At 45.1% G+C, this 26,962-nt stretch overlaps 1 protein-coding gene across 1 annotated transcript in view; it reads right to left on the minus strand.

Moving 5' to 3' along the window:
* LOC135056475 (lysosomal acid lipase/cholesteryl ester hydrolase-like) overlaps positions 1-26,962 on the minus strand; it is a 68,390-nt gene that overhangs the window by 12,944 nt on the left and 28,484 nt on the right. The window contains exons 4-5 of the mRNA XM_063961706.1: positions 2,465-2,663; positions 2,073-2,182 (exon numbers count right to left, since the gene is read on the minus strand). Of these exons, the coding sequence (XP_063817776.1) occupies positions 2,073-2,182; positions 2,465-2,663 (309 nt within the window). The remainder of the gene's footprint in view (positions 1-2,072; positions 2,183-2,464; positions 2,664-26,962) is intronic.

The following is a 26,962-nucleotide window of genomic DNA, read 5'->3' on the forward strand; positions in this document are numbered from 1 at the left end:
GAAAGAAAACCGCTGCATGCATCTTCCCCTGTTAATCATCTTAAGGTGCACTTCTTGCAAAGCTGCAGACTGTAAATGTTTAAGAGTGTGTTTTCAGCTCAGCTATATCTTGGAAATATTCACCCAGCCTCTGCTCATTAGTCATGACTTTTTTAGCCAGTTGTTTAATTTGGGATTTAATGTCCTGCACCGCCTGTGAGAGCTTAGCAGCATGTGAGTCCAGTATAGAACCCATGGTATCTTGTATGGCTTTAACCAAGTCAGAATAGGTAATGGGTCTATTTTGTGAGGAGTGAGCGGGCTGTGTGAACTGGGGAGTGTCACCCACAATATCCAGCTCCGTTTCAGGTAGAATCACTGCATGGGGGAAGATCAGAGTCCAGCGTGGTGGCTATCTTTGATTCGGCCTTGTGTTTGCTAGGGCGCTGGCGCTGCAGTTTTCCCCGCGCCGACTGAGAGGACACAAAATGGTCCATTGCGAGGCACGTGGGCGTCCGAAGGCTGGGGTGGCAAAGAAGCTCCGCCGGTCTGCAGCCTCCTACATGCGCACCGGAACCGGAAGTCTCGTATTTCCTTTCAATCTTACTGTGTGTTGTTACAACATAACTCATTCCCCACTTTCACTTCTATTTTATTTCTCACCATGTTACCTTCACCTATTTTACAATTGCTGATTTTCAGCAGCCTCTCTCACTAACCCAACTATCTTCACTTTTTTCACTATGTATTTTTTCACTAGAGTGTTGCAATGGGGTCGCTCGGCTGCATGAGTTTGGGGTGTCCCGTGCCCTGGACTTGTACCGTCCAATATGTTAGGGACTTGCCTGAGTAATGACGTCATCTGGACGTTGGTGGGCAAGCGGTTATTTATGGCCATAACTATGTGTAGAACCTCACTCAAAATGCTAAATTTTATTGCAATGATAATTATTAAACAATTGGTAGTGTTGGAATTGTGCACCTGCAGCCTTGTCTTTGTATGCAGTACTGAAAGGTCTCCACAGGGTCGCACCTCTCATTACCGGTGTGCTCTCCAGGATCCCTTTCCTGATTTATTCATTGAAAAGTTTAAAAAACTCTTCATAAAGTGCATGGAACTGAGAAATTGGTATATTTGCTTATATAAACCATTTAATGTAAGTCTACAATTTCAATATTTTACAAACTGTTTAGCACAATAAACCCATGTTCTCAAAAGCATGTTGTTTTAGAGGTTACATTATCCTGATCTTACTGGAGGGTGATTTTCCCCCCCATAAATTTACACTTATTTGACTTTGTTCCACCAAAATTGAACATAGGCATCTAAGTGTAGCATGGTTTAATGGGATGCCGTTAAGATTCTGGCTGTCAGATTTCCGGATGTTGAAATACATATGCCGGAATCAAGACAGGGTCAGTATACAGACACTAACTACGACAGCTACGATCCCTACCATTGTAATTATAGCCCCCGAGCTTGGAGTAGTGCCGGGGGAGGGGGGGTGTTAGGTTTAGCCGACAACAGGGAGTTTAGGTTAGGCTGCAGGGGGTGGGAGGTTAGGATTAGGATACGGACAGGGGGTTGGGTTTAGGAACCAACGGGGAGGGGTTGTTCGGGTTAGGCACTAAGGGGGGAGGTTAGGGTTAGCCTGCGGGAAGGTAGGGTTAGGGGGTAGGGGATAGGGGTTATCACAGAAAACTCACCCCTGTCGGGATTTCATACTTCGGGATCCGGCAGTCATTCATACCGAACCCGGGTTAACAACTAGCAGAACTGCTGGCTGGAGGACTCACCCTCACCAACAGTGTAATAGCAAGCACATATCTTATTATTAGTTAGCAAGCTGAGAATTAGTGAACTTCTCAACTGGTTGCAGAGAGAGGAACATGAAGCATAATAATAACACTGACAAACTTCAGGACACCCTGATACAGGAGAACCAAGGTTCTGCTATAAGGAGGTACAGTATCAGGAAAAAACAAAGTCACCAAAGTATTCTCTACATTTTCTTTTTTTTTTTTAATTGCTCACAAAGCCATGAAATAACACACCCAAATAAATAAATAAAATGATTAGGTCCGCCACATACCTATTGTGGTTCCCTGTGAATGGCCAATGTAAAATATTTGTTCCTGGCAAGTTTTCTGCAAAATAAAGTTTACAACTGCTGGGAGATCGAGCTTAGCCATCTCATCATAGCTGGAATACAAAACAAAAATAGATAACAAAAAGAAATAATTCAATGTTAGAAAAAGTTTAAATCCCATGGTTTAATCAGTGCCAAGAGCTTAATGGACATTCTGCCTGGGGCGACTCAGCGTCAGGCGTTTATAATAAAACATTTTCAGTTTTATAAATAACATTGATAGGATATAGGTGGTGATGAAAAACAAAACAAACAAAAAAAAAAAGTAATGAAAACATCATACAATACTCTTCCATAATTTGTGCCTATTGCTTGTGGTTCCCGAACGTACATACCTGAAATCCCAGAATTCTTCCATATCAGGTGACAGAGTCTTGTGTTTCCTAGACCAGGTATTTCCCCGGCTGTTCCCCATCCACACGTCATAGCCTGCATCTGCCAGGATGAACCCCAAGCTATTGTTTGCCAGGTTAGTGACCCAGTTACTCCCATCTGCCAGGAGGCCATGCTGCAAGAACACCACAGGCTTGGGTTCTAAAATGTAAGAAAAAAAAAAGAAAAAAAAAAAAAAGAGTAATATATATAATAAATAATAATAAAAATGATGAAGCGTGTACTATAAACTCAGATTATGGGACAAATGCAATAGCCTGTGATGATAGCAAGGTAGTCATTACATTTTAATGCAAAACAGTATTGGTTTTGAATATAAATGAATGGCTGCTTTAAAACAATCTATTGTCTTTCTCGCCAGCTCACGGAAATCACAGATCTTGGTACTATGTTATTTAATTATGGGAGAAGGGTGCGAGTTGCCGGTGCCATGGCATTTAACACCAGCAACGGCACCGCAACTCCTCATCAGTCCAGCCAAATCCAGATTTCAGTTTTGTGAAAGATTGGGCTGTCGTAAAGCGCAGCTGTTATCACGCTGATTCGGGTGGGCGAAGTCATCCACCTATAATTGAATTCCCCCATAGTGTGAATATCTCCATCACATGTGGAAAAGATGTAAATTAAGCTTCCACCAAGAATATGTGAAGCTAAGTATAAAAATGTACCCTTTCCCTCTGCTATGCCAGTAACACAAAGGGATGCACAAAGAGGATTTTGGTACTTACCGATAAATCCATTTCTCTGAATCCTCTAGGGGACACTGGAGCAGTCTTATACATTAGGGGTGTGAAGCTTGCAACCGGAGGTGTGGCACAATCTAAAATTAGTATTGTCTGCACAGCCGGCTCCTCCCCCTTCACATCCCTCCTCCCTCAGTTTTTAAAATTTGACTGAGAGAATAGGACATGATACTATAGCACTTGGCGAGGAACCGAACCGTACAACATATTAAACAGCATCCAAGAAATTTCTTAAACAGAAAAACTAACGCTGTTTGCACGAACTGTTTGAACAAGAACGTTGAACACAGCAGGTTGACATCACTGAGGCGGGCGTCCAGTGTCCCCTAGAGGATTCAGAGAAATGGATTTATCGGTAAGTACCAAAATCCTCTTTTCTCTTTCATCCACTAGGGGACACTGGAGCAGTCTTATACATTAGGGGACGTCCCAAAGTTATCTCCCAGGGAGGGAGTGCTGTCTGTAGCCTGCAAAACCAAACGTCCGAACTTGTAATCTTCAGACGCAAAAGGTATCAAACCAGGAAAAATTTTGCGGACGTGTGGGCTGAGGTCCACGTCGCCGCTCTGCAAAGTTGAGTAGTGGAAACATCTATGGCAGCCGCCCAGAAAGCACCCACTAACCGGGTGGTATGAGCACCCGTCTGTACCGGAACCTGTTAACCACAGGAAATATAAGCTTGCCGAATGGCAAGTCTAATCCATCGAGGCAGAGACTGCTTAGAAGCCAGTCAACCCTTCTGAGGCCCATCATAAAAAACAAACAAATGGTCCGACTTCCTGAAGGACGACGTAACGTGTACGTACACCCGCAACGCTCGGACAACATCCAAGAACACGTCCCCATCTGCGAGACTCTGTAAAGATGGAACCACCATCGGCTGGTTTACATGAAACCCCAAAACAAACTGAGGAAGGAAATCCGCTCTTGTACGGAGTTCCGCTCGATCCTCATGAAAAATCAAAAAATAAAAGGACTCTTACCCGATAAGTCTCCTAACTCAGAAACCCGCCTAGCAGAAACCAAGGCCAGCAACAACGTTACTTTCCAAGAGAGATATGTCAGGTCTGTTCTCGAGAACAGCTCAAAGAGTGGCGATTTCAAAAGAAATTCTAACACCAAAGTTAAATTCCATGGAGCAGTGGGAGGACGCAAAGGGGGCTGTGTTGGAAAGAGCCGACCCTTGAACCTTCAGGGATCCCCGCCGCAGACCTAACTCTAGGCCGGCCTGAAGGAATAGTTAAAGTCTGGACAAGTGGAAGGTCGTCGAATTCCATCCACGTTCCTGACCACAGTCTATGTACTTCTTCCAAAGTCTCCAGTAGTGCATGGCTGTGACCGGCTTCTTAGCTGCAATCATCGTAGGAATGGCCGTTCTTGGTCTCCCTCTGTTCCTTAAGCTCCGGGTTTCAATAGCCACGCCGTTAAACGCAGCCAGTTCAGGTCCTGGTGGTGAAACGGACCTTGAGATAGCCGGTCCTCTCCCTGAGGTAACCGCCAAGGGTCGTCCGCTATCAACCCTTGTAGATCTGAGTACAAACTCCTGCGTGGCCATGTGATTAGAATCGCCCACACTCGTTCTCGTTTCAACCTCTTCAGTACCCTCGGTATGAGTGGAAATGGTATAAAGTTGTAAACTTTTTCTTTTTTTTTCGTAACACCAAGAAAGTGTTAATGCGTCCACTCCTTCTGCTGCTGGATCCCTTGTGCTGGACAGATATCTGGGCAGCTGATGGTTCTGTCGCAACGCCATTGGGTCGACCTGAGGCAGACCCCATCTCCTGACCACCATGTTGAAAATCCGTGGATGCAGGCACCACTCTCACGGATGCATGTCTTGGCGATTGAGATAATCCGCTTCCCAGTACTCCACTCCTGGAATGAACACTGCCGAGAGGATGATGTTTCGCCTTTCCGCCCACAACACGATCCTTGTGGCGTATTTAAACGCCATCCTGCACTTTGTTCCCCCTTGACGGTTTATGTAAGCCGTCGTGGTGATAGTGTCCGACTGTATCCTTACATAATGACCCATGACTAGGTTTTCGGCCAAGAGAAGCGCATTGTAAACTGCTCTTAGATCGAGAATATTTATGTTTAATCTGCTCTCCTGTAACTGACAGTTTTCTAAGACGGCACCCCGACCTCTGAGACTGGCATCCGTTGTCAGGATCTCCAATCCCAAATGCTTAATCTCCTTCCTGCTGCGAGATTCTTGTGTAACGATCACCTTATCAAGTAGACTCGTACTTTCGGTTGAAGTCGGAGTCTCCAATGAAGAAACAGCGCGAACCTGCTCTCTGAGCAATGAGGTTCATGTGGAATGGTCGGGAGTGTAGTCTGCCGTAATGGAGAGCTTCGAACATACCTGAACCACCAACTTCCCTGGTTGGTGCTTTAGGCATGTCGTTTAAATCCCCTACCAGGGTATTATGCAGCGCTTTTCCCCTTTAAATTAGGAGAGAAAGGCTGTAAGAGATGACGGAAGCTAAGGTATCGGATCTGGCTGGAATTACGTTCCCTTCCTTACACAGAAAAAGGAACAGGACACATTGATAAATAAAAAATAAAAATGTAAACACCGGCCGACAAGCAACTCTCACACTTCAACTGTAAACACTGCTCGATGGCCGAGTTGGCTACACTTGCTTCCTCGTATTTTCAGTAGGATCTTTGTACTAGAATTCCCTTGAAAATAAATCATTCATATTATATCACAGGAGATACTCTATCTAGTTTTTATATATATATATATATATATATATATATATATATATATATATATATTTATATTCCTGGATCTTGGACTCTGACAAGAAATGATTCAATTTCACCGTGTCCAAGATGAGACCTAGGAACTGAATCCGTAGCGTTGGAATGAGGTTGGATTTCTAGAAGTTCTCTATCCACCCGTGTTGAATGAGAAATCGGGTAAAAGTATCTGTAGTGGTACTTGAACCCAGGCCTCTACAGTTGGGTGTGCAGGGGAGTAGTGCGCTGAGCCACACTGTCCTGTTGATGTCTGAGCATCTTTTATCATCCTCTCTTGAGAGGAGGCCTTGATCTGAAGATCGCCTATATAAGGTATTATCGTCTCAATTTTGCAACCCTGACCGCTATGATCTTCGTGAAGATCCTTGGGGTAGATGACAGGCCGAATGGTAGAATTCTGAATTGGTAATGATCCCTCACCAGTGCAACCTCAGGTAAGCCTGGTGGGGAGACCAAATAGGGATATGCAGGTATGCATCCCTTATGTCTTTGGACACCACAGACTCATATTGAATTTGTAAACCCTTAGAAACTGGTTTAAAAATTTTTAAATTGAGTATCGGCCTGACCGTTCCGTCCGGCTTTGGCACGACAAAAAGACTGGAACAGAACCCTGTTCCTCTCTGAGAGGCGGGAACTGGAACAAAGACCTCTGACCGTAGTAATTTCTGAACTGCCGTCAGTAGTGCCTCTGCCTTCTGAGGGCACCGAGGTAAACCCGTTGTCCCTGTGAGATTATGTTGTTTATCCAACATTTTGGTGAGGTGTTGGCCTATATGTCCTGAAAACCTCCAGACGTGCGCCCACCAGGGGGGACCCCAGGTGAGCTCGGAGACCGTCATGCCACGGCTTTGTCAGCAGGTTTCTCCTGCTTTCTGGCTGTTGCCCGTGAGCGGCCTCTACCTCTGCCCCCACGTGCCGGCGCTTCCTCGGGCTCAAAGGGCCTGAGATCTGAACGATTTAAACATTGGACCCGAATAACCTCTCTTAACCTGTGGAATGGTTCTCGTTAGTCATTCACTGAGCCATAAAATCCGTCCAGCCAATATGGCCGATGTGGAGATGCGCGATGCAATCCTGCTAGCCTCCTTTGAGGCCTGACACAAGTATGAAGCAGATCTCGCATGTGCTCCGCCAGTTGGGTAATCTCTTCCAAGCTATTTTCCTCCTAAATAGCCTGTACAATACGGCTCGACCATGCTCCCCTGGCCTTGTTAACCCAAGCACAGATGAGCGTAGGTCTCTCCTCGTGAGGCATCTACTGCCTGCGGAGTCTCCCATTTATCCATTACCCCTTTAGGTAAAGGGTAAGTCACTTGAAACCGTTTTGGAAATTGAAAGCGTTTGTCAGGTTGTTTCCAAGCCTCCTCCATTTGAGATTGGAGGGATTTAGGAATAGGAAACACTGCTGAAAGCAGCCTTTGGGATTCGAACAATTCGAATCCTTCTGGCTCCGTTACATCTTCTACCTTAGAGTTTAGGCGTATCTAGGGTAGATTCAATTAACTCACCCATCCGGTATATATAGGAAGAGTTATTTTAACTGCCCTGCGCACATTCGTTTCTGTATGTGCGGGCGGCGTTAACTTAATGAGAAATGCCCTCGTCTTAGAGAATCCCGCAGCCCATTCCGATTGCTGCTTGCGTGATTCTTGACCTAGCCGGAGCACCGCTGCCAGGTGGAGCGTCCTTGTCCAATCAGGAGTTGCACCTCTGTAGCTGCCAACCCGCGCGCTCTTCCTGTTACATTTCGTATAAACATAACAGGTCTCTGGCTTCTATTGCCTCCTGGTTGGTGCTTTAGGCATGTTGTTTAAATCCCCTACCAGGGTATTATGCAGCGCTTTCCCCCTTTAAACTAGGAAGAGAAAGGCTGTAAGAGATGACGGAAGCGAAGGTATCGGACCCGGCTGGACTTACTGTTCCCTTCCTTACACAGAAAAAGGAACAGGACACCTTGATAAATAAACAAAAAAAAATTTTCAATTAAAAATAAAAATGTAAACACCAGCCGACATGCAACTCTCACACTTCAACTGTAACACAGCTAGATGGCAGAGTTGGCTTCACTTGCTTCCTCGTATTTTCAGTAGGATCTTTGCATTAGAATTCCCTTGAAAATAAATAAATCATTCATATTATATCACAGGAAATCCTCATAGTATTCTCTATATTATATCACAGGAGATCCTCATAGTATTCTCTATAATCTTTCACCAGGAGAGAGTGCTGTTAGTACACATAGGAATTACTTGTGACTATAGGGGGAGGCACCAATTTACTTTTCTGGACACCTCATTGAGGAAGGGGATCCTGTCCCCACATCTAGCAGGCATAGTAAAACTAGGGCCGTCCTTTTACACCCACCTGGGCATTCAGTGCTTGTCCGCAGCTGAGTAAATCTCCTCAGCTGCGTGCTCACTGCCGCGTCTCTCCCCTGCTCCCCGCCTCCGACGGCTGAGGGTATTTGCTCAGCCGCGCGGCATTGTGATCTCCCGCTGTCCGGCGCGCGCTGGGACCGCTCTGATCAGGTCCCGTAGCGGCGCCTCTCTCATGTTGATAGGAGAGACTTGCGCTCGCGGAAGGGATCCCGACCGCCTCATATTGATGTGCTGTCCGGCGCGCCGCTGCGGGATTTGACTAGCTAATTCACTTCTGTAAGGGAGCTTGCTAATTGGCCCTCATACCACCAGTACTCACAGACCAGATGAGGCGATTTGAAGAGGATCTCCTGTGAGAGATGCAGATCCCTTCAAAAGGGATCTTTGTCTCTTCAGTATTATCAGGCTTTGTCCCCCTTTTCCTAGGGAGACGCAGCACTCTGTCCTGTCGAGCGATGCAGGTCCCTTCAATAGGGATCTTTGTCACAAATCCGTGGCTTTTGTCTCCCTTTTCTTAGGGTGACGCAGCCCATATCAAGAAAAACAAAAGAAAAATTAGTCAGGAGCTCAGTGCTCCACGTGCTGTACCTCCAGCACAATTTTCAAAACTGAGGGAGGAGGGATGTGAAGGGGGAGGAGCCGGCTGTGCAGACAATACTAATTTTAGATTGTGCCACACCTCCGGTTGCAAGCTTCACACCCCTAATGTATAAGACTGCTCCAGTGTCCCCTAGTGGATGAAAGAGAAAGTAATGTTTTGCGGACTAAGAGCCGCAATCTGTATTCTAGATTTGTCAAAAGCAAAAATGTCAAGAGAATGTTTGAGGTCTCAGTCATCTACAATTAATTACTTTAATGTTTCAAATATTTCACATTATCTCATTTTGTTAGGGGATGACATACAAGGGGTGTTCATAGGCAAACGCTGGGAGGGGGGGGGGGGGGTTCTGGTTGCCTGGAAACCCCCCTCCACTTGGCAAATGGCTCAAATTATATCAACAATAGCAATGGTATATAATATGACTAGATTACTAGTGCTGCAGAAACATCATGCAGTTTAAAGGGCAGAGCAGAGTTGCTGCGCAAGCCCAGTGGTAGCAGCTTCTTCTACTGAGTTTGCTGTGTGTGTGAATCTGACTCCTCAATCAGTGCACTGGACAGAGAGTAGCTACCAGGAAGAAGAGACAGGAGCCTTACCGTGAGGTGGGAGAATGTGTGCTTAGAAAATGCAGTACTGGTTCTATTATGATTGTGTAATTATTTATTACGGGATGTTAAATCTTTTCCTGACAACTTATTTTATATTATTTAAATGTTTGACACATCCTATACTATAGACCATCTACAGTATAAAATATTAATACTGTATTCCATACAATATCCAGTGTATAAAAAGACCATTAATGTCTAGGGTTATTATTAGGTTCTTCTACCGCTCCCCCAGACTCCCACACTTGCTCTAATGTTCCACAGAGTGGGGGATTGTGAACTGCATTTGGAAACCCCCCTCGAGAAATCCTGCGTTTGCCACTGGTGTTGATCTAAAGGAGGATGATGTCAGTAAATAGATATTTTATAGTGTCTGTAGAATACTATCAAGCTCTAAATCAGGCCTGGACAACCTGTGGCTCCCCAGCTGTTGTGAAACTACACATCCCAGCATGCCCTGCCACAGTTTTAGAATTCCCTAATAGCAACATGCAGAGACTTGCTGGAGAGCCACAGGTTGACCAAGCCTTCTCTAAATGTATATGATATTGAGGATACTATTTGCCAACTAATCCATTATTAATATGCATAGAATTGGGATAGACGGTGCCCCTGCCTGGTGCCATTATTTTTTTTTTTATATAAACAAAGGGTCAAGGAGGCAGCCACAGAAATACATTTTCATGGTAGGTTTTGTAAAGAGCAAATACAGTTTAGGGGGTTATTCAGACTTAGCAAACCAAAAAATTTAGCAACTGGGCAAAACCATGTGCACTGCAAGGGGGGCAGATATAACATGTGCAGAGAGAGTTAGATTTGGGTGGGGTGTGTTCAAACTTAAATCTATATTGCAGTGTTAAAATAAAGCAGCCAGTATTTACCCTGCACAGAAACAAAATAACCCACCCAAATCTAACTCTTTCTGCGAACGTTATATCTGCCTCCCCTGCAGTGCACATGGTTTTGCCCAACTGCTAACGAACAAATTTGCTGCTGCGATCAACACTGAATTACCCCCATAGTACATAAACCATCATACAAAACTTCCCCTTCTGGTAAATCCATGGATCATGCTCTGCATGATGCAGGAGCTTCCACTGATCTACTGCCCTTTCTGTTAGACATGTCAAAGTCAGAAAAATATCTCTATACACGTTGCCATATTTGCACCGCACACTGGTCCGCGCTGCGCATGCGTACGCTCTCCCGTGAAGGCGCATACCCGCAATAGCGTGCACCCGCGGGCGCACGGTATGCGTATTTACGGTAGAGTTTATGTAGTCGTAGCGTGCGACTCATTCGTTACACATTTTCATAATTAACGTAGTTTATAGATCATGGTCCCTTTGATAGTTCCTGAAAGTTTGGTTAATATAGAACGTCCCTGAACGGAGGAATCCCTCTTTGTATTGTACAAAGGGTCTAACAGGAATCATATAGCAGTGTTTGGTACCCATCGGAAGAGTATTTAATTAACAATATTCCGGTGTTGGTTTGGAGCGTATTAATCGCTCGTGCGGATAGTTATGGACATAAGAAGTTTATGTCCATTTCTATTATTTACCCATACTCAGGTATGCGGCGGGAAACCCAGTTTCCCACCCACCTGAGCTGTTGGAAATCGTCACAGCCCACCTGTATGAATCAACCTATGACCTTTTGTTATGGTACGGGGCCGAATTCCTTCATCCAATGGACAATGGGATTGTAGGGACTATTAGATTGCATTGTGTGTGGGGCATAAATAGGCAGGCCGACCACATCCAGCTCTCACTCTTCAACGGTTCTCATTGCTGAAAATCGGGTGCTGGATGTCCAGGCGCATGCGATCGTTTCCCCTTGTGCGTAAGTTTTCTCTCCGTAATCATTGTCTTACTGTGAGCCAATTTCTCTCATCTCTTTCCATTTCTCTCTCTCTCTCCTTTCTCTTTTCTCTCACATCTCCCCTAGACTAGTATTGAATTGTATTAGATAGTATTGTATATTGGTTAGGAAGAATCTGTTATATTGTAGTGTATCATTTGTACTGTTATTCTCTTTTACAAGTATATTAGATATAATACAGTTAATAGGCTTTGGACCCTAAACCCGTATCTGTGTATTTCCTATAGTGTTGTGTTCACTTGAGCGTCGGTGACGCTCAAGCAGCTTTGTAGTTAGTCAGGTTACACAAGGTTGCACTTACACCCTGTATTCACATTAAGGTATTCTGTGTATTTCATTGGTAAAAGGTTTAGACATAAAGGTATAGCGTTGTGAGCGTCTGCGCCGCTGGTGATCTCCTCGTGGTCTCGAGCGTCCGCTACGCCATAGCGAATCATTTCTCTAGTCATAGCCAACAACGTGCTGTCCTGTGATCACTGGGCCGTGAGCGAACGTGACGCTTGAGCGTCTCGCCCACAGCTGAGCGATCGTTACGCAACTAGCGTACCCTTCCGGTACTTCTTAAGTAAACAGCGTACAGTGTTCTTAGACTTCACTAAGGGTTGTTTATACGACAAAAGAATTTAGTATTGTCAATTGGGGACTCGTCCTGTCCTTCTCATATCTGCACTAGGTAGATCAGCAGACATTATCCCCCAGCAAAGGGTGGGAGGTTGTCTCGCAGTGCTGACGGGATAAGCGTCTGCTTCGCTTAGATAAAGAGTGCTGAAGGAATCCGGGAACCGGAAGTAAGAACAAAACGCTTGTGTCTTTTAAAACTGTTTATTTCTCTTCTGTCTTGCGTATACACGCACGCATACATATATCTGCATTTCTTTTTCAAATTCGTATATCACTATTCCTGTTTGCCAATTTTTATAGTTGATAGAAAGTGCTAAAAGAGATTTGCTGTTATTTCATAATAGAGGTAATAGTTAAAGTATAGACCAACACACGGCTTGTCTGGGAGATAAGGCAGTCAGTGTGGTGGGCGGTAGATGATCAGGGATCATCTACATTGATAAAAGTAGAAATTGTGTTACGGTGGATCTTTGTTTTGCGTACACGTGTCTCTAACAAAGACTAGCGTACGCAATCCAAAGGCAGACGCACGCAGCGTACATTACGCAACGTAGCGTCCGGTTACGCCCACGTAGCTCAAAGTCACGAAAAGTCGAATTAACGCAAAGCGATAATTAACGCACAGCGGTAGATAACGCGACGCGGTAAATAACGCAAATCTATTTTTGGAAAATCGGAAATTTAGTTTAATAGATCCTGCTCCTAATTGGTAACACAGCTGGGCTGAAGAATAATTTCTGCGCAGAAATAGATATATATATGAAAGTGTACATGTGTTGAGTGAGTGTGTTTTTGTATACAAGTTTATACAACTTAGAGGTTGAACCAAAAGAAATCGGGTAGGACACACGTGTAAGTGACATATACGGTGGCTAGGGAGGCATCCCTGGTTAAACATAATATTTGAGCATTAGAGTATAGCGGACCAGTACAAGACCAGGAGGTCGTACAGACAAGACCAGGAGGTCATAAGGAGACAAAGAGGTCCGCTATAAAGGTACAAGAGGCACAACCCCGGGGGTTGGTGCAGAACCCATATAGGCCATAAGCTCTTGCTGAAGGAATCGCGGCCGGAAACATCGATTCCACTGATCTCTCAGTACATAACAGGTAGTGCTTATGTACTGAACGATTGTACCGCACGTAATTGTGTGCAGTAGTTAGTAATCTGACCTAATACCATTAGAGTAAAGTGGTCACAAACGCTATTTGTACATTCTGACGTGATTTGTGTAATTTTTTATTTTTAAAGGGAAGTTCGCTGGTCACTCAGGAACTATCTAACAACCCCACCTTTACTGGAAAGAGTAAGTGTCCTGCGGGTAACCCTCATATGTTCCAGTAAACAGAAGGTTCTTTCTGGTAGGGCCCTGTATCGAGTACGCCAGCACCATATCGGTGTGATCAGGTCGTATTGGTCGAGGTGGGCGAGTGAGTGGGGTACTCGGTAAACCGCCACCGCCGGCCTATTTTGAATAATTTGGTTTGCTGTAAGGGTTCGCTGAAGACCGTGATATAAAGATCAAAGGAGTAGTAAGCAACACCTGCAGATTATGGGGGCCAATTGTTCAGGTAGGGGGCGATCAACCTCGGTTCGGGTTGATTCAGAGAACCGACCAGTCGGGTCGGCAAGATACATCATGTGTGAAAAATACGGAAGTCACACAGAGGTTTTATGTGATGAATGGGAGAGAATGACTGTACAAGACAGGGACAAATTCCCAAGAATAGGTAGCTTCAGTCCAGAAGTGTTACAAAATTTAAGGAGGAGGATATGTCTCATAAAATCAACAAAGAGACGAATTCAGCATCATGATTATTTACAGTTATGGCACCAGGAAGGTGAGATACAGAGAGGTTTGGCTCTGGCGGCGGGGGCTGGCCCTAACAGAAAATTGATTGCCACAGCCCCGCCACCACCATATATAGCAGGAGAGAAGTTGATTGCGGAGAGAAACGCACTGGGTTGTAAAACACAAACACTTAGTAACCCTGTAAATGTTAATGATGTTAACCAAGTAACTCATGCAATTATTAACCCGTGCAAGTTGTACCCTGTTTTGAACTTTCCTCAGGAGTGTGATCAAGAAGACGATTCAGCAACAATTTCAGCTCTCTCTCTCGCAGCCACTATAGCAGAGACCACAGTAGGCACAGCAACACCCACGAGATTAGCGAAGGCCCCTAGCGGAGGGATAGGTGAGGTCGTGTCAACGGGTAAGTACGGCACCATGCACTACACTGAAACAATCTCACCACAAGTTGTAGAATCTACACAGAATGAGGTTGTTAGAATTGCTCCTGTAAGGGTAATAGCAGTTCCCAATGGAAAAACAGATGTGTCTGGAGCCACTCCCATAAGGAACATTGCCATGTACACTCCATTTTCCCGAATGGAATTAAGAACAATAGTGTCCGAATTTCCTGACCCCAGGAAAGACTTAGTTGCTAGCCAAAAATACATCAGGGATCTAGGTAACACTGTAGAACCCAACAACAAGGATTGGCAGATACTGCTGAGAGCTTGTTTACCTTCAAATGTCGACTCAGTTCAATTCTTGGCTGATTGTGGACTAGATAAAGATGTACCGCTTTCAGATGTGTACAACAAAGATAACGTAAAAAGGATAAATTTACAGCTAAAGGAGTATTTCCCAGCCGTTGTTAAATGGAACAAGATATTCTCCATTAGACAAAAAGAGTCCGAAACGGCAGCAGAATATTTCCACCGGGCACTATTAGAAATGGCAAAGTACACTGGAATAGAAGACATTAAGACCAACCCAAACCATCAAGACGTAGCAGTATCTGTACTGATGGATGGTTTAAAAGGAAACATTAAAGACTAGGGTTCAGACCACGCAACCATGTTGGCGAGGTCTGTCGGTGTCCACATTGAGAGAGGCTGCTATTGATCATGACAGAAACATCACTAGGCACAGGGAGTCGAAAGTGATAAGTTGATGTCAGTAAGTATACAGGCGCTGACCACAAGGCAGCCTGCGTATGTACCACCGAATCCTGTGGGTAAGTCAAGTGTAATAACATGTTTTTCTTGTAACAAACAGGGACACTATGCACGAGACTGTAGAACAAAGAGTGTACAAAGATCTTTTCAACCCCCTAGACAACGACACGACACACGACATTGGGAGCAGGGTCCACAGAGGGGGAGTTTTGAGCCACATACAGGAGAAACAAAAAGATATCCCCCGAACAGAGACTGGCATGCCTCTGGTAGTTCCCAACTAACTCCCTCACAAGTAGTTGCTGCCAGCGGGATTCAGGGAGGTCAGCATACCCAATAGGGGTGTGGCCATACCTGTAATCTGCAGCCAGTTAAATTGATTGCCAGTCTTGGAAGTGAACCAGAGATTGCAATCAACGTAGCTGGTAAAACTTTAAATTTTCTTGTAGACACAGGGGCGGCCAAGTCAGTGATAAATTCGACAGTGGGCATGAGAACCACTGGTAGGACCATTCCAGCCATGGGAGTAACAGGAGTAGTCCAGCACTACCCTGTTAGCAAACCAGCCGAGATTACAATAGGGCCTTTGCATACCAAGCATTCCTTTTTGCTGGCTGCATCTGCACCAACCAATCTCCTGGGTAGAGACTTACTATGTAAAATGGGTTGCGTCATTTATTGTACTCCTGAAGGTGTATTCTTGGACATTCCTGAGAATCACGCTCAGGAAGTGCGAGACATGTTAGACTCCCCATCAAAATTAATGTCACATACCATTATGACAAATAGGAATCCATCCCAAGTAGAAGAGATGACATCTCAGATACCAGAGTCACTTTGGACAAAAGATGGACAGGACACTGGATTAATGGCAAACGTAGCTCCAGTAGTTGTACAAGTAAAAGATGGTAGGATAGCTCCAAAAATCCCACAGTACCCTCTGAAGCCAGAGGTGGAGTTAGGAGTTTTCCCAGTAATAGAACGCTTGCTACAACAGGGCATTCTAGTAAGAACGTCCAGCACAGCAAATAGTCCCATCTTCCCTGTTAAAAAGAGTGGGGGGAGGGGTTACAGGCTAGTGCAGGATCTAAGGGGGATTAACAAAATAGTTGAGAGTCAGTTCCCCGTAGTGCCAAATCCAGCTGTCATCCTAATGCAAATTCCTCCCACTGCCAAATTTTTCACTGTTATTGACCTCTGCTCCGCTTTCTTTTCGGTACCTCTGCACCCTGACAGCCAATATTTGTTTGCATTCACATACAGAGGAGTCCAATACACGTGGACTCGACTACCCCAAGGTTTCATAGATAGTCCAAGTATATTTTCTCAGGCTTTGCATGATTGTTTACAGTCTTTCCAAACAGAGAGTGGATCAGTATTGATACAGTATGTGGATGATTTACTACTGTGTTCTGATTCATTGGAAGCATCCCTGAAGGATACGAAACAGCTCCTGTTTCATCTTTCAGACACAGGACACAAGGTTTCCAAAGACAAGTTGCAATTATGCCAAACTAAGGTAAAATATTTGGGACACTGTCTAACACAAGGACTGAGACACCTGACCGCTGATAGAATCCAAGCAATTAGAGACATGACTCTACCACAAACCCAGCAACAGATCAGGACGTTTTTAGGAATGTGTGGGTATTGCCGTAATTGGATCCCAGGGTTTTCCATATTGGCGTTACCTTTGCAGGAAATGGTCTCTTCAAACAAACCTGATCGGATTTCGCATACAGACGAATCCGAAACAGCATTTGAGAGACTCAAACAGTGCCTAACGCAGGCGCCAGCACTAGGTATGCCAGACTATGGGAAACCCTTTGAACTATACGGAACAGAAAGTGCTGGTTGCGCAGCAGGTGTACTAACCCAAAAACACGGTGACGCCAGCAGGCCAGTTGCATACTACAGCGCTCAGCTAGACACGGTAGCGCGATCCCTCCCCACATGCTTGCGTAGCGTTGCGGCGATAGCATTGCTAGTGACAAAAAGCGAAGATGTCGTGCTAGGCCACAACCTCACAATCCATACACCACATGCGGTATCTGCCTTATTGAATTCTGCCCAAACCAGACACGTCTCATCAGCAAGGTTTACAAGATGGGAATTGGCATTAATGGCCCCAGTAAACATCACCATAAGGAGATGCAGCGCATTAAATCCTGCAACATTTCTCCCAGGTGTGCCTGGTCAGACACAAAGGGTGGAAGGTGAGAGTGATGGGGAAGGAGGATTTAATACAAAGGAAGATACACATGATTGTATGGAATATTTGACCCAAAATTTTACCGCAAGGCCTGACATCAGTGACAATCCACTGGAAGATGCAGAACTCACGTTCTACACTGACGGTAGTTGTCATAGACAGTCAGACTCGGGAGACTTGTGTACTGGATACGCAGTCGTAGATGACCAAGACACCATAGAAGCGGAACCGCTAGGCCCACCTCACTCAGCCCAGGTTGCTGAACTGGTCGCCCTAACCAGAGCATGTGAATTGGCTAAGGGTAAGTCAGCCAATATCTACACCGATTCTAGATACGCCTTCGGGGTAGTACATGATTTCGGAGCCCTATGGCGCCTCAGAAATTTCATGACGGCAGCTGGTACACCGATAGCGCATGCAGCTTATATAAAAAGGCTTCTAACAGCGATACAGGAACCCGACAGAGTGGCTGTTATCAAATGTAAAGCACATACATATAGTCAAGACCCAGTATCCCTTGGTAACAGCCGAGCAGACGAAGCCGCAAAGCTTGCAGCTGCTACCCCCATACAGACAGACACCACACAACTGATGGTATTTAATACCATCAACACACAGAAGTTGTGTGAGATGCAGAATTTGTGTTCCGCACAGGAAAGAGCAGTCTGGAAGGCAAAGGGATATGGCCAGGAGTCCTCAGGGCTCTGGACGGATGGACATGGTAAACCAGTGGCCCCCAGAGCATATCTTCCATGCCTGGCTGAAGCAGCTCATGGGCTGACTCATTTAGGCAGGGAGGGGATGTGCAAATTGGTAAGAGCATACTGGTGCGCCCCAGGATTCTCCTCTCATGCGAGTAAAAGAGCAATGTCATGCCTTACCTGTCTGAGAAAGAATATTGGAAAGGCAATACCTACAGAACCATCCCATATCCCACCTGCCGGCGGCCCTTTCCAGGTAATACAAATTGACTTCATTCAATTACCCCCATGTCGAAATTTGAAATATGTACTTGTCTGTATAGATGTTTTCTCGAATTGGGTCGAAGCATTTCCAGCAGCTACAAATACCGCTATGTTTACAGCTAAGAAAATTGTACAGGAATTTGTGTGTAGATATGGTATCCCTAGGATAATCGAAAGTGATAGGGGTACCCATTTTACAGGTGATGTCTTTCAAGGAATGTGTAAATTGATGGGAATTGATAGCAAGCTGCACACTCCGTACCGTCCACAGGCGAGTGCGAAGGTCGAAAGAGTGAACAGCACTATTAAAAATAAATTGAGTAAAGCAATGGCAGAGACAGGATTGACGTGGCCAGAAGCTTTACCCATTGTTTTGTATAGCATCAGAACCACTCCCAGGTCCCCTCTTAACCTGTCCCCTTTTGAAATTCTGTTTGGTCGACAACCGCATGTCATGATTAACCCTCAGGATGATTTGAAATGTAACAATGAAGTAACTGTAAAATACTTGATTAACATGAGTAAGCAGTTGAGGAATCAAAATGATAATCTGAAGTTGGTGATTCCTGATTTACCAGATAGTAATTGTCATGACATTGAACCTGGGGATTATGTAATGATACGAAATTTTCTACGCTCAGGTTGTCTTATTGATAGATGGGAAGGACCATACCAGGTCTTATTGACTAGCACCACAGCATTGAAGGTTGCTGAGAGAGAGACTTGGGTCCATTCATCCCACTGCAAGAAGGTTGCTGATCCAGAGAAGTCCCGTGATAAGGAACAGACGGTAGAGGTTGTATCACTGGAGTGTCTGTTCCAGGAGGACTGAGGCGGCACCTGAGCCTTGAAGACCGAAAGCAGTTGTCGACTCCCTTCTCCCCTTTATTGTTTTTCTCCACTTCCCATCCCCTCTCCCTTGAAATTTCTTGTTCCCCCTTCTCATACTTCTCCATTTCCTCCTCAAAGATGGACTTGCCCCAAGAGACTGTGATCCGGATTTTCCTGTTGACCATGATGTTGACCAGAGCAGTCTGTTGACCATGATGTTGACCAGAGCAGTCTGTTCCGGCGAGAGTACCATGGAGGTCGAGAGAGGTTCTGGAATGGGTTCCGATTATGATGATGGAGGCGTAGTTTTCCAAGATCAACCAAACCAACAAGCAAAGGCGAGTATCAGAAAACGATCCGATAGCATTGATCATAGAAGGAATTGTGACGGATTGTTAGCTGAAGAAAACTGTATCTGTAGGCTTTGTGACAATTTGATTGAAGATGGATGCATAAAGAAATGCCAATCCAGTTTTAATATCCATATGGACCGGCGTCCATTGAGTGACTATCACTCCTTAGTGGGTAACGTATTAAACCAAACAGATTGTTGGGTATGCTCTCAAGTACCTCAGGGTCATAGCAAATCAGGGCTAGTACCATTTCCTTTAACGTTAGGGGAGGTACTTGAGCTAAGTGGTGGGAGACCGGTGGACCGGAGGTTTAACATCTCCAGCCCTCCTAGTTTGAAGCTCCACCAATACCATGTGGATAGGTCCCTCTTATGTTTTAATATCTCCAATCCCCGTAAGCCGGGAAATTGGGAAGTGTCATGGAGCAACCTTACCATGACCTTTTCGCATAGAGCAGATAGAATGCCGACAGATACAGAGCTTGTACGCCACATAGCCAGTAGAGGAAAATCTTTCAGGTATAGATATACCTTAGGAAATAGGATTACTAGAGTTGGAGAGGTATCACCAGGATACTGTGCACATATCGTACAAACTGATACGTGCATTAAGCAGATGGAAGAATTAGGGTCAGGAGAGTTCACCTGGAAGGTGTGTAACATGGTAATGTCCTTCTCCGTCCCATATGTTCTCCCCGATGATGCATATTTCATATGCGGGAGAAAGGCGTACAAGTGGCTTGCCCCAAACTCTGAAGGATTGTGTTATATTGGAAAAGTATTGCCTGAAGTGATGACTATAACACATGACAAAATGAAGGACATACACCGTGGTGCCCAAGCTCCTTATACTCACACCCATTACGAGCACCGAGTTAAAAGACAACTGTCAGAAAGGTTAGAGCATCCGGCCTCTGATCTGATCCATGAATCCACCGGGATTCAGGTTCTGGTAGCGTTAGATTTCACTCGCACCGCTCGAGGAGTGATGAATTATAGATACATTTCCGCACTCGCCAATTTGTTAGATAATATCACCGAAATGTATGATGACACGTTTAGATACACTGGAAGAGAACTCCAAGCTTATAAAACAGAACTGATACAGCATAGGATGGTTCTTAATTATCTTACAGCAGTAACAGGCGGATATTGTGTTACATTGGCAACACAGTACGGCATAAAGTGTTGCACGTATATCACAAATAGCACCGAGGATCCGGTAGAGGTCATAGACCAAAAGATGGACGATATTCTGCAATTAAAATGGGAATTTCGTCGAAAACACAATCTCACCCTTGCTGCTGTAGGTAATGAGCTGACTGGTTGGGTGTCATGGTTGAACCCGCGAAATTGGTTCTCCGGTTTAGGAGACTGGGCTCAAGGAGTCATAATGGATGTTGGAAAGTTTCTACTATGTATCTTGGGTGTTGTTATATCTATTGGATTGATATTTAGATGCGGGCAGGCTTTAATGAGGTGCAAACAAAGTACAAAAGTGATGAGCTTGAGGAGTGAGGAAACCGTAATTAACCTGGATTTGATTTATGACCCAATGATAGAAACCAGGATGTGATGAAAATGCGATTATACGGTCCGTTTCTTTCACCTGTTTTTCTGCTTTTCTCCAAGATACAAAGACCCCCTTTTGGACGAGGAAGTTGACGAGACCCTATACAGACAACAGACAAGCACCAAAGATGAAGTTTTGACCACTTGAGAAATGGACACTTGATGAACTTTGCCATGGATCCCCAGTTTCCCTAGTATTTTTAAACTCACGCTAGCCCAACATTTTTTGTAAATCTGATGGCACTGACAAAGCTTGTTGCTCATGCCTAAGGAGCAAAACAGCGCAAAGAAGACGACTTTCAACTGATACCGAACAAAACTTCGACGACAGATGTACATTTACCTGACATAGAATATCATTGCATTTTCCATAAGTGTTCTTCATCTTCATCTCTACAACCCTCAGGTAATAACACACATAGTATAGGGAATACAGGCACAGATATCAGCAATCACATATTCCCCCATTCATGTATCATCAACTAAAATGTGCTCCCCATTTTGTTCAAAAATCCGAAAAGAGCTCGGTAAAGTTTGACAGCCCATCCACAGACCTGTACCACAGGATAAGAAGGAATTCAAATGTATACTTCGCAATACCTCGAAGCTTGATTTACAACACGTACGGCACGATGATACATGACCCCCCCAAACATGGACTCATACACACATGCTTCTGCTATCTCACTAGGTCATACCCTCTTCACACCTACTCCTCTCTCCTCCCCTACCCAACCATGGAAATGAATTAACCCCTGACATATATTTTTCTCCTTTTGAAATGTTTTAGAAGGTGGCAGTTATTATTGACTGCCAAAGGGTGGACTGTCAAAGTCAGAAAAATATCTCTATACACGTTGCCATATTTGCACCGCACACTGGTCCGCGCTGCGCATGCGTACGCTCTCCCGTGAAGGCGCATACCCGCAATAGCGTGCACCCGCGGGCGCACGGTATGCGTATTTACGGTAGAGTTTATGTAGTCGTAGCGTGCGACTCATTCGTTACACATTTTCATAATTAACGTAGTTTATAGATCATGGTCCCTTTGATAGTTCCTGAAAGTTTGGTTAATATAGAACGTCCCTGAACGGAGGAATCCCTCTTTGTATTGTACAAAGGGTCTAACAGGAATCATATAGCAGTGTTTGGTACCCATCGGAAGAGTATTTAATTAACAATATTCCGGTGTTGGTTTGGAGCGTATTAATCGCTCGTGCGGATAGTTATGGACATAAGAAGTTTATGTCCATTTCTATTATTTACCCATACTCAGGTATGCGGCGGGAAACCCAGTTTCCCACCCACCTGAGCTGTTGGAAATCGTCACAGCCCACCTGTATGAATCAACCTATGACCTTTTGTTATGGTACGGGGCCGAATTCCTTCATCCAATGGACAATGGGATTGTAGGGACTATTAGATTGCATTGTGTGTGGGGCATAAATAGGCAGGCCGACCACATCCAGCTCTCACTCTTCAACGGTTCTCATTGCTGAAAATCGGGTGCTGGATGTCCAGGCGCATGCGATCGTTTCCCCTTGTGCGTAAGTTTTCTCTCCGTAATCATTGTCTTACTGTGAGCCAATTTCTCTCATCTCTTTCCATTTCTCTCTCTCTCTCCTTTCTCTTTTCTCTCACATCTCCCCTAGACTAGTATTGAATTGTATTAGATAGTATTGTATATTGGTTAGGAAGAATCTGTTATATTGTAGTGTATCATTTGTACTGTTATTCTCTTTTACAAGTATATTAGATATAATACAGTTAATAGGCTTTGGACCCTAAACCCGTATCTGTGTATTTCCTATAGTGTTGTGTTCACTTGAGCGTCGGTGACGCTCAAGCAGCTTTGTAGTTAGTCAGGTTACACAAGGTTGCACTTACACCCTGTATTCACATTAAGGTATTCTGTGTATTTCATTGGTAAAAGGTTTAGACATAAAGGTATAGCGTTGTGAGCGTCTGCGCCGCTGGTGATCTCCTCGTGGTCTCGAGCGTCCGCTACGCCATAGCGAATCATTTCTCTAGTCATAGCCAACAACGTGCTGTCCTGTGATCACTGGGCCGTGAGCGAACGTGACGCTTGAGCGTCTCGCCCACAGCTGAGCGATCGTTACGCAACTAGCGTACCCTTCCGGTACTTCTTAAGTAAACAGCGTACAGTGTTCTTAGACTTCACTAAGGGTTGTTTATACGACAAAAGAATTTAGTATTGTCAGACATTATGTGTATATGCAACAACAGAGCGACTAAGTACGATAAAGCCAGACAAAGTACAATACAGGTTGAGTATCCCATATCCAAATATTCCGAAATACGGAATATTCCGAAATACAGACTTTTTTGAGTGAGACTGAGATAGTGAAACCTTTGTTTTTTGATGGCTCAATGTACACACACTTTGTTTAATGCACAGAGTTATTATTATTATCCTTTATATGGCGCCACAAGGGTTCCGCAGCGCCCAATTACAGAGTACATATGCACATAATCAAAACAGGAAAACAGTGACTTACAGTTGATGACAATTTAGGACAAGTACAGGGTAACTAAGCATAACTACACCAGTAAATGACAGAGAAGTTCCAGGTGGCCAAAAAACTGCTTGATTTGGGCAGTTGAGGATTATTAAAGTAAGAAAAGGATAAGCACATGAGGGAAGAGGGCCCTACTCGTGAGAGCTTACAATCTAAGGGGAGGGGTAGACAGACAGGGGTGACACAGATGGGGTACACAGAGAGCATAGAACAGAGGGTTAGGATGAGATTTGCCTGGGTTTGGTAAAGAAATGGGTCTTAAGAGCCCGTTTGAAGTTTTGTAGAGAGGTGGAGAGTCTGAGGGGGAGAGGTAAAGAATTCCAGAGGAAGGGAGCAGCACGTGAAAAATCTTGGGAGATAGGAGTGGGAGGAAGTAATCAGAAGACAGGAGAGCCGGCGTGCATTAGCAGAGCGAAGAGGACGGGTGGGAGAGTAAAGGGAGATAAGGTCAGAGATGTAAATGGGAGAGGAGTGGGTGAGTGCTTTGTAAGTGAGAGTGAGAAGTTTGAATTGGATTCTGAAAGGGAAGGGAAGCCAGTGAAGGGCTTGTAGGAGAGGGGAGGTGGACGTAGTGCGTTTGGTGAGGAAGATAAGCCGGGCAGCAGCATTGAGGATAGATTGGAGTGGAGAGAGGTAATTGTCAGGGAGGCCAGTTAGGAGTAGATTACAGTAGTCCAGTCTGGAAATAATCAGTGAGTGAATAATGATCTTAGTGGCATCCTGGGTGAGAAACGGTCTGATCCTGGAAATGTTTTTGAGATGAAAATGACAGGTTTGTGAGAGGTGCTGAATGTGTGGTTTGAAGGAGAGGGAGGAGTCAAGGATTACACCAAGACAGCGTACTTGGGGGCTAGAGGAGATAGTCGTGCCATCAATGGATAATGAAATTGTGGGAGGTGAGGTTGTGCGGGAGGGTGGGAAGATGATCAGCTCGGTCTTAGACATGTTGAGTTTAAGAAAGCGCTGGGACATCCAGGAAGAGATAGCAGAAAGACAGTTAGAGGCACGAGTGAGGAGAGCCGTGGAGAGATCAGGGGAAGAGAGGTAGATTTGAGTGTCGTCAGCATAGAGGTGATACTGGAAATTAAAAGAACTAATGAGTTCACCTAAAGAGGACGTATAGAGAGAGAAAAGGAGAGAACCAAGAACAGAACCTTGGGGGACACCAACAGTTAGTGGAAGTGGGGGCGAGGTAGCATCATGAGAGGAGACAGAGAAGGAACGATCAGAGAGGTAGGAGGACAGCCAGGAGAGGGCAGTATCGCGTAGACCAAGAGAGTGAAGGATTTGCAGAAGGAGAGGGTGGTCTACAGTGTCAAAAGCAGCAGAGAGGTCAAGAAGAATAAGCAGAGAGTAGTGGCCCTTAGATTTGGCGGCATGGAGGTCATTGCAGACTTTTGTGAGGGCAGTTTCAGTGGAGTGGAGAGAGCGGAAACCAGACTGGAATGGGTCAAGCAGTGAGTGAGTGGAAAGAAAGGCAGTGAGGCGATTATAGACAATACGCTCAAGAAGTTTGGAGGCAAAGGGGAGGAGAGAGATGGGTCAATAGTTGGAGAGAGTGTTAGGATCAAGGGTAGGTTTTTTAAGAATAGGGGAGACAAGAGCATGCTTGAAGGCAGAGGGGACAGTGCCTGATGAGAGGGAGAGATTGAGAAGGTGGGCAAGATGGGAACAGGCAGAAGGAGAGAGGTAGCGGAGGAGGTGGGAGGGGATAGGGGCGAGTGGGGAGGTTGTGGGGGGGGGGGGGAGAGTGTATGAGGGCCATGACTTCCTCGCCAGATACATGGGAGAAAGATGTCAGAGTTGGAAAGAGGGTAGGGGAGGGGTGGCAAAGGATGGGTGGTGGCTGGTTGCTGGACTGGTGGGATGCGATGTCCTGACGTATGGAGTCAATCTTGGATTGGCAAAGTCAAGAGCAGACAATGAGGAAGGGAGAGGAGGTGGTGGTGGGCAGAGGAGGGAGTTAACAGTGGCAAAGAGGCGCCGGGGGTTGGAAGAGTGGGTGGAGATGAGGATTCTGAAGTATGATTGTTTAGCGAGGGAAAGGGCAGCACTGAAGGATGAGAGCATGAATTTGAAGTGGAGGAAGTCTGCTTGAGAGCGTGATTTCCTCCACTGTCGCTCGGCAGTACGTGAGCATTTTTGTAGATATCTGGTGCATTTGGTGTGCCAGGGTTGAGGTGTTGATCTGCGAGGGTGAATAGTGGTTGGCGGAGCAACAGAGTCAAGGGCTGAAGTAAGAGATGCATTGTATAGAGATGTGGCTTGTTCAGGGCATGTGAGAGAGAGAAGAGGAGAGAGAAGTGAGTCAAACAGGGAGGATAGGGATGAGGTGTCAATAGCCTCAATGTTACGCTTAGTGATGGTAGCCTTAGGAGGGAGAGATGGGGGAGCAGAGATAGATAAGTTGAATGAGAGCAAGTGGTGATCAGAGAGGGGAAAAGGGGAATTGGAGAAATCAGAAATATCACAGCGGTGAGTGAAAACCAGATCCAGTGAGCTCCCGTTCACATGGGAGGGTGAGGTGGTCCACTGGGAGAGACCAAGTGAAGAGGTGAGGTTAAGGAGTTTAGAGGCAGGTGATTTTGTGGGGTTATCGATAGGGATGTTGAAATCACCTAGGTTAATGGAGGGAATGTCAGAAGAGAGGAAGTGAGGTAGCCAGGAAGCAAAGTTGTCGAGGAATTTGGTGGAAATGCCAGGTGGACGGTAAATGACAGCAACTCGAAGATTAGTAGGTTGGTAGAGGCGAATTGCATGGACCTCAAATGTAGAGAATGTAAGAGATGGTTCTGGAGGTATAAGTTGGTATGTGTAGCTTGAGGGTAAAAGGATCCCAACACCACCCCCATGACGATGTGTTATAAAAAATATTGTCTAAAATGACCTTCAGGCTGTGCGTATAAGGTGTATATGTAACATAAATGCATTCTGTGCTTATATTTAGATCCCATCACCATGATATCTCATTATGGTGTGCAATTATTCCAAAATACAGAAAAATCCGATATCCAAAATACCTCTGGTCCCAAGCATTTTGGATAAGGGATACTCAACCTGTACCTGCGAATAAATCCGGTATTAATGTGAATGAGTACACAGTAGAATATGTGGATTGGATAAATACTGTGACGCACTATATTAGCAGATCCAGACGCACCTAGCCTCTTAGGGTACAGAATAGAGAGTTAGATTTGGGTGGGGTGTGTTCAAACTGAAATCTATATTGCAGTGTTAAAACAAAGCAGCCAGTATTTACCCTGCACAGAAACAATATAACCCACCCAAATCTAACTCTCTCTGCCCCACCTGCAGTTCACATGGTTTTGCTCAATTGTTAACTTGTTTGGTTTGCTAACAACTCTTAACAACCCCCTCACTTCTCAGCTG

This window comes from Pseudophryne corroboree, chromosome 3 (genome assembly GCF_028390025.1).
Source record: "Pseudophryne corroboree isolate aPseCor3 chromosome 3, aPseCor3.hap2, whole genome shotgun sequence".
NCBI classification, from domain to species: Eukaryota; Metazoa; Chordata; class Amphibia; order Anura; family Myobatrachidae; genus Pseudophryne; species Pseudophryne corroboree.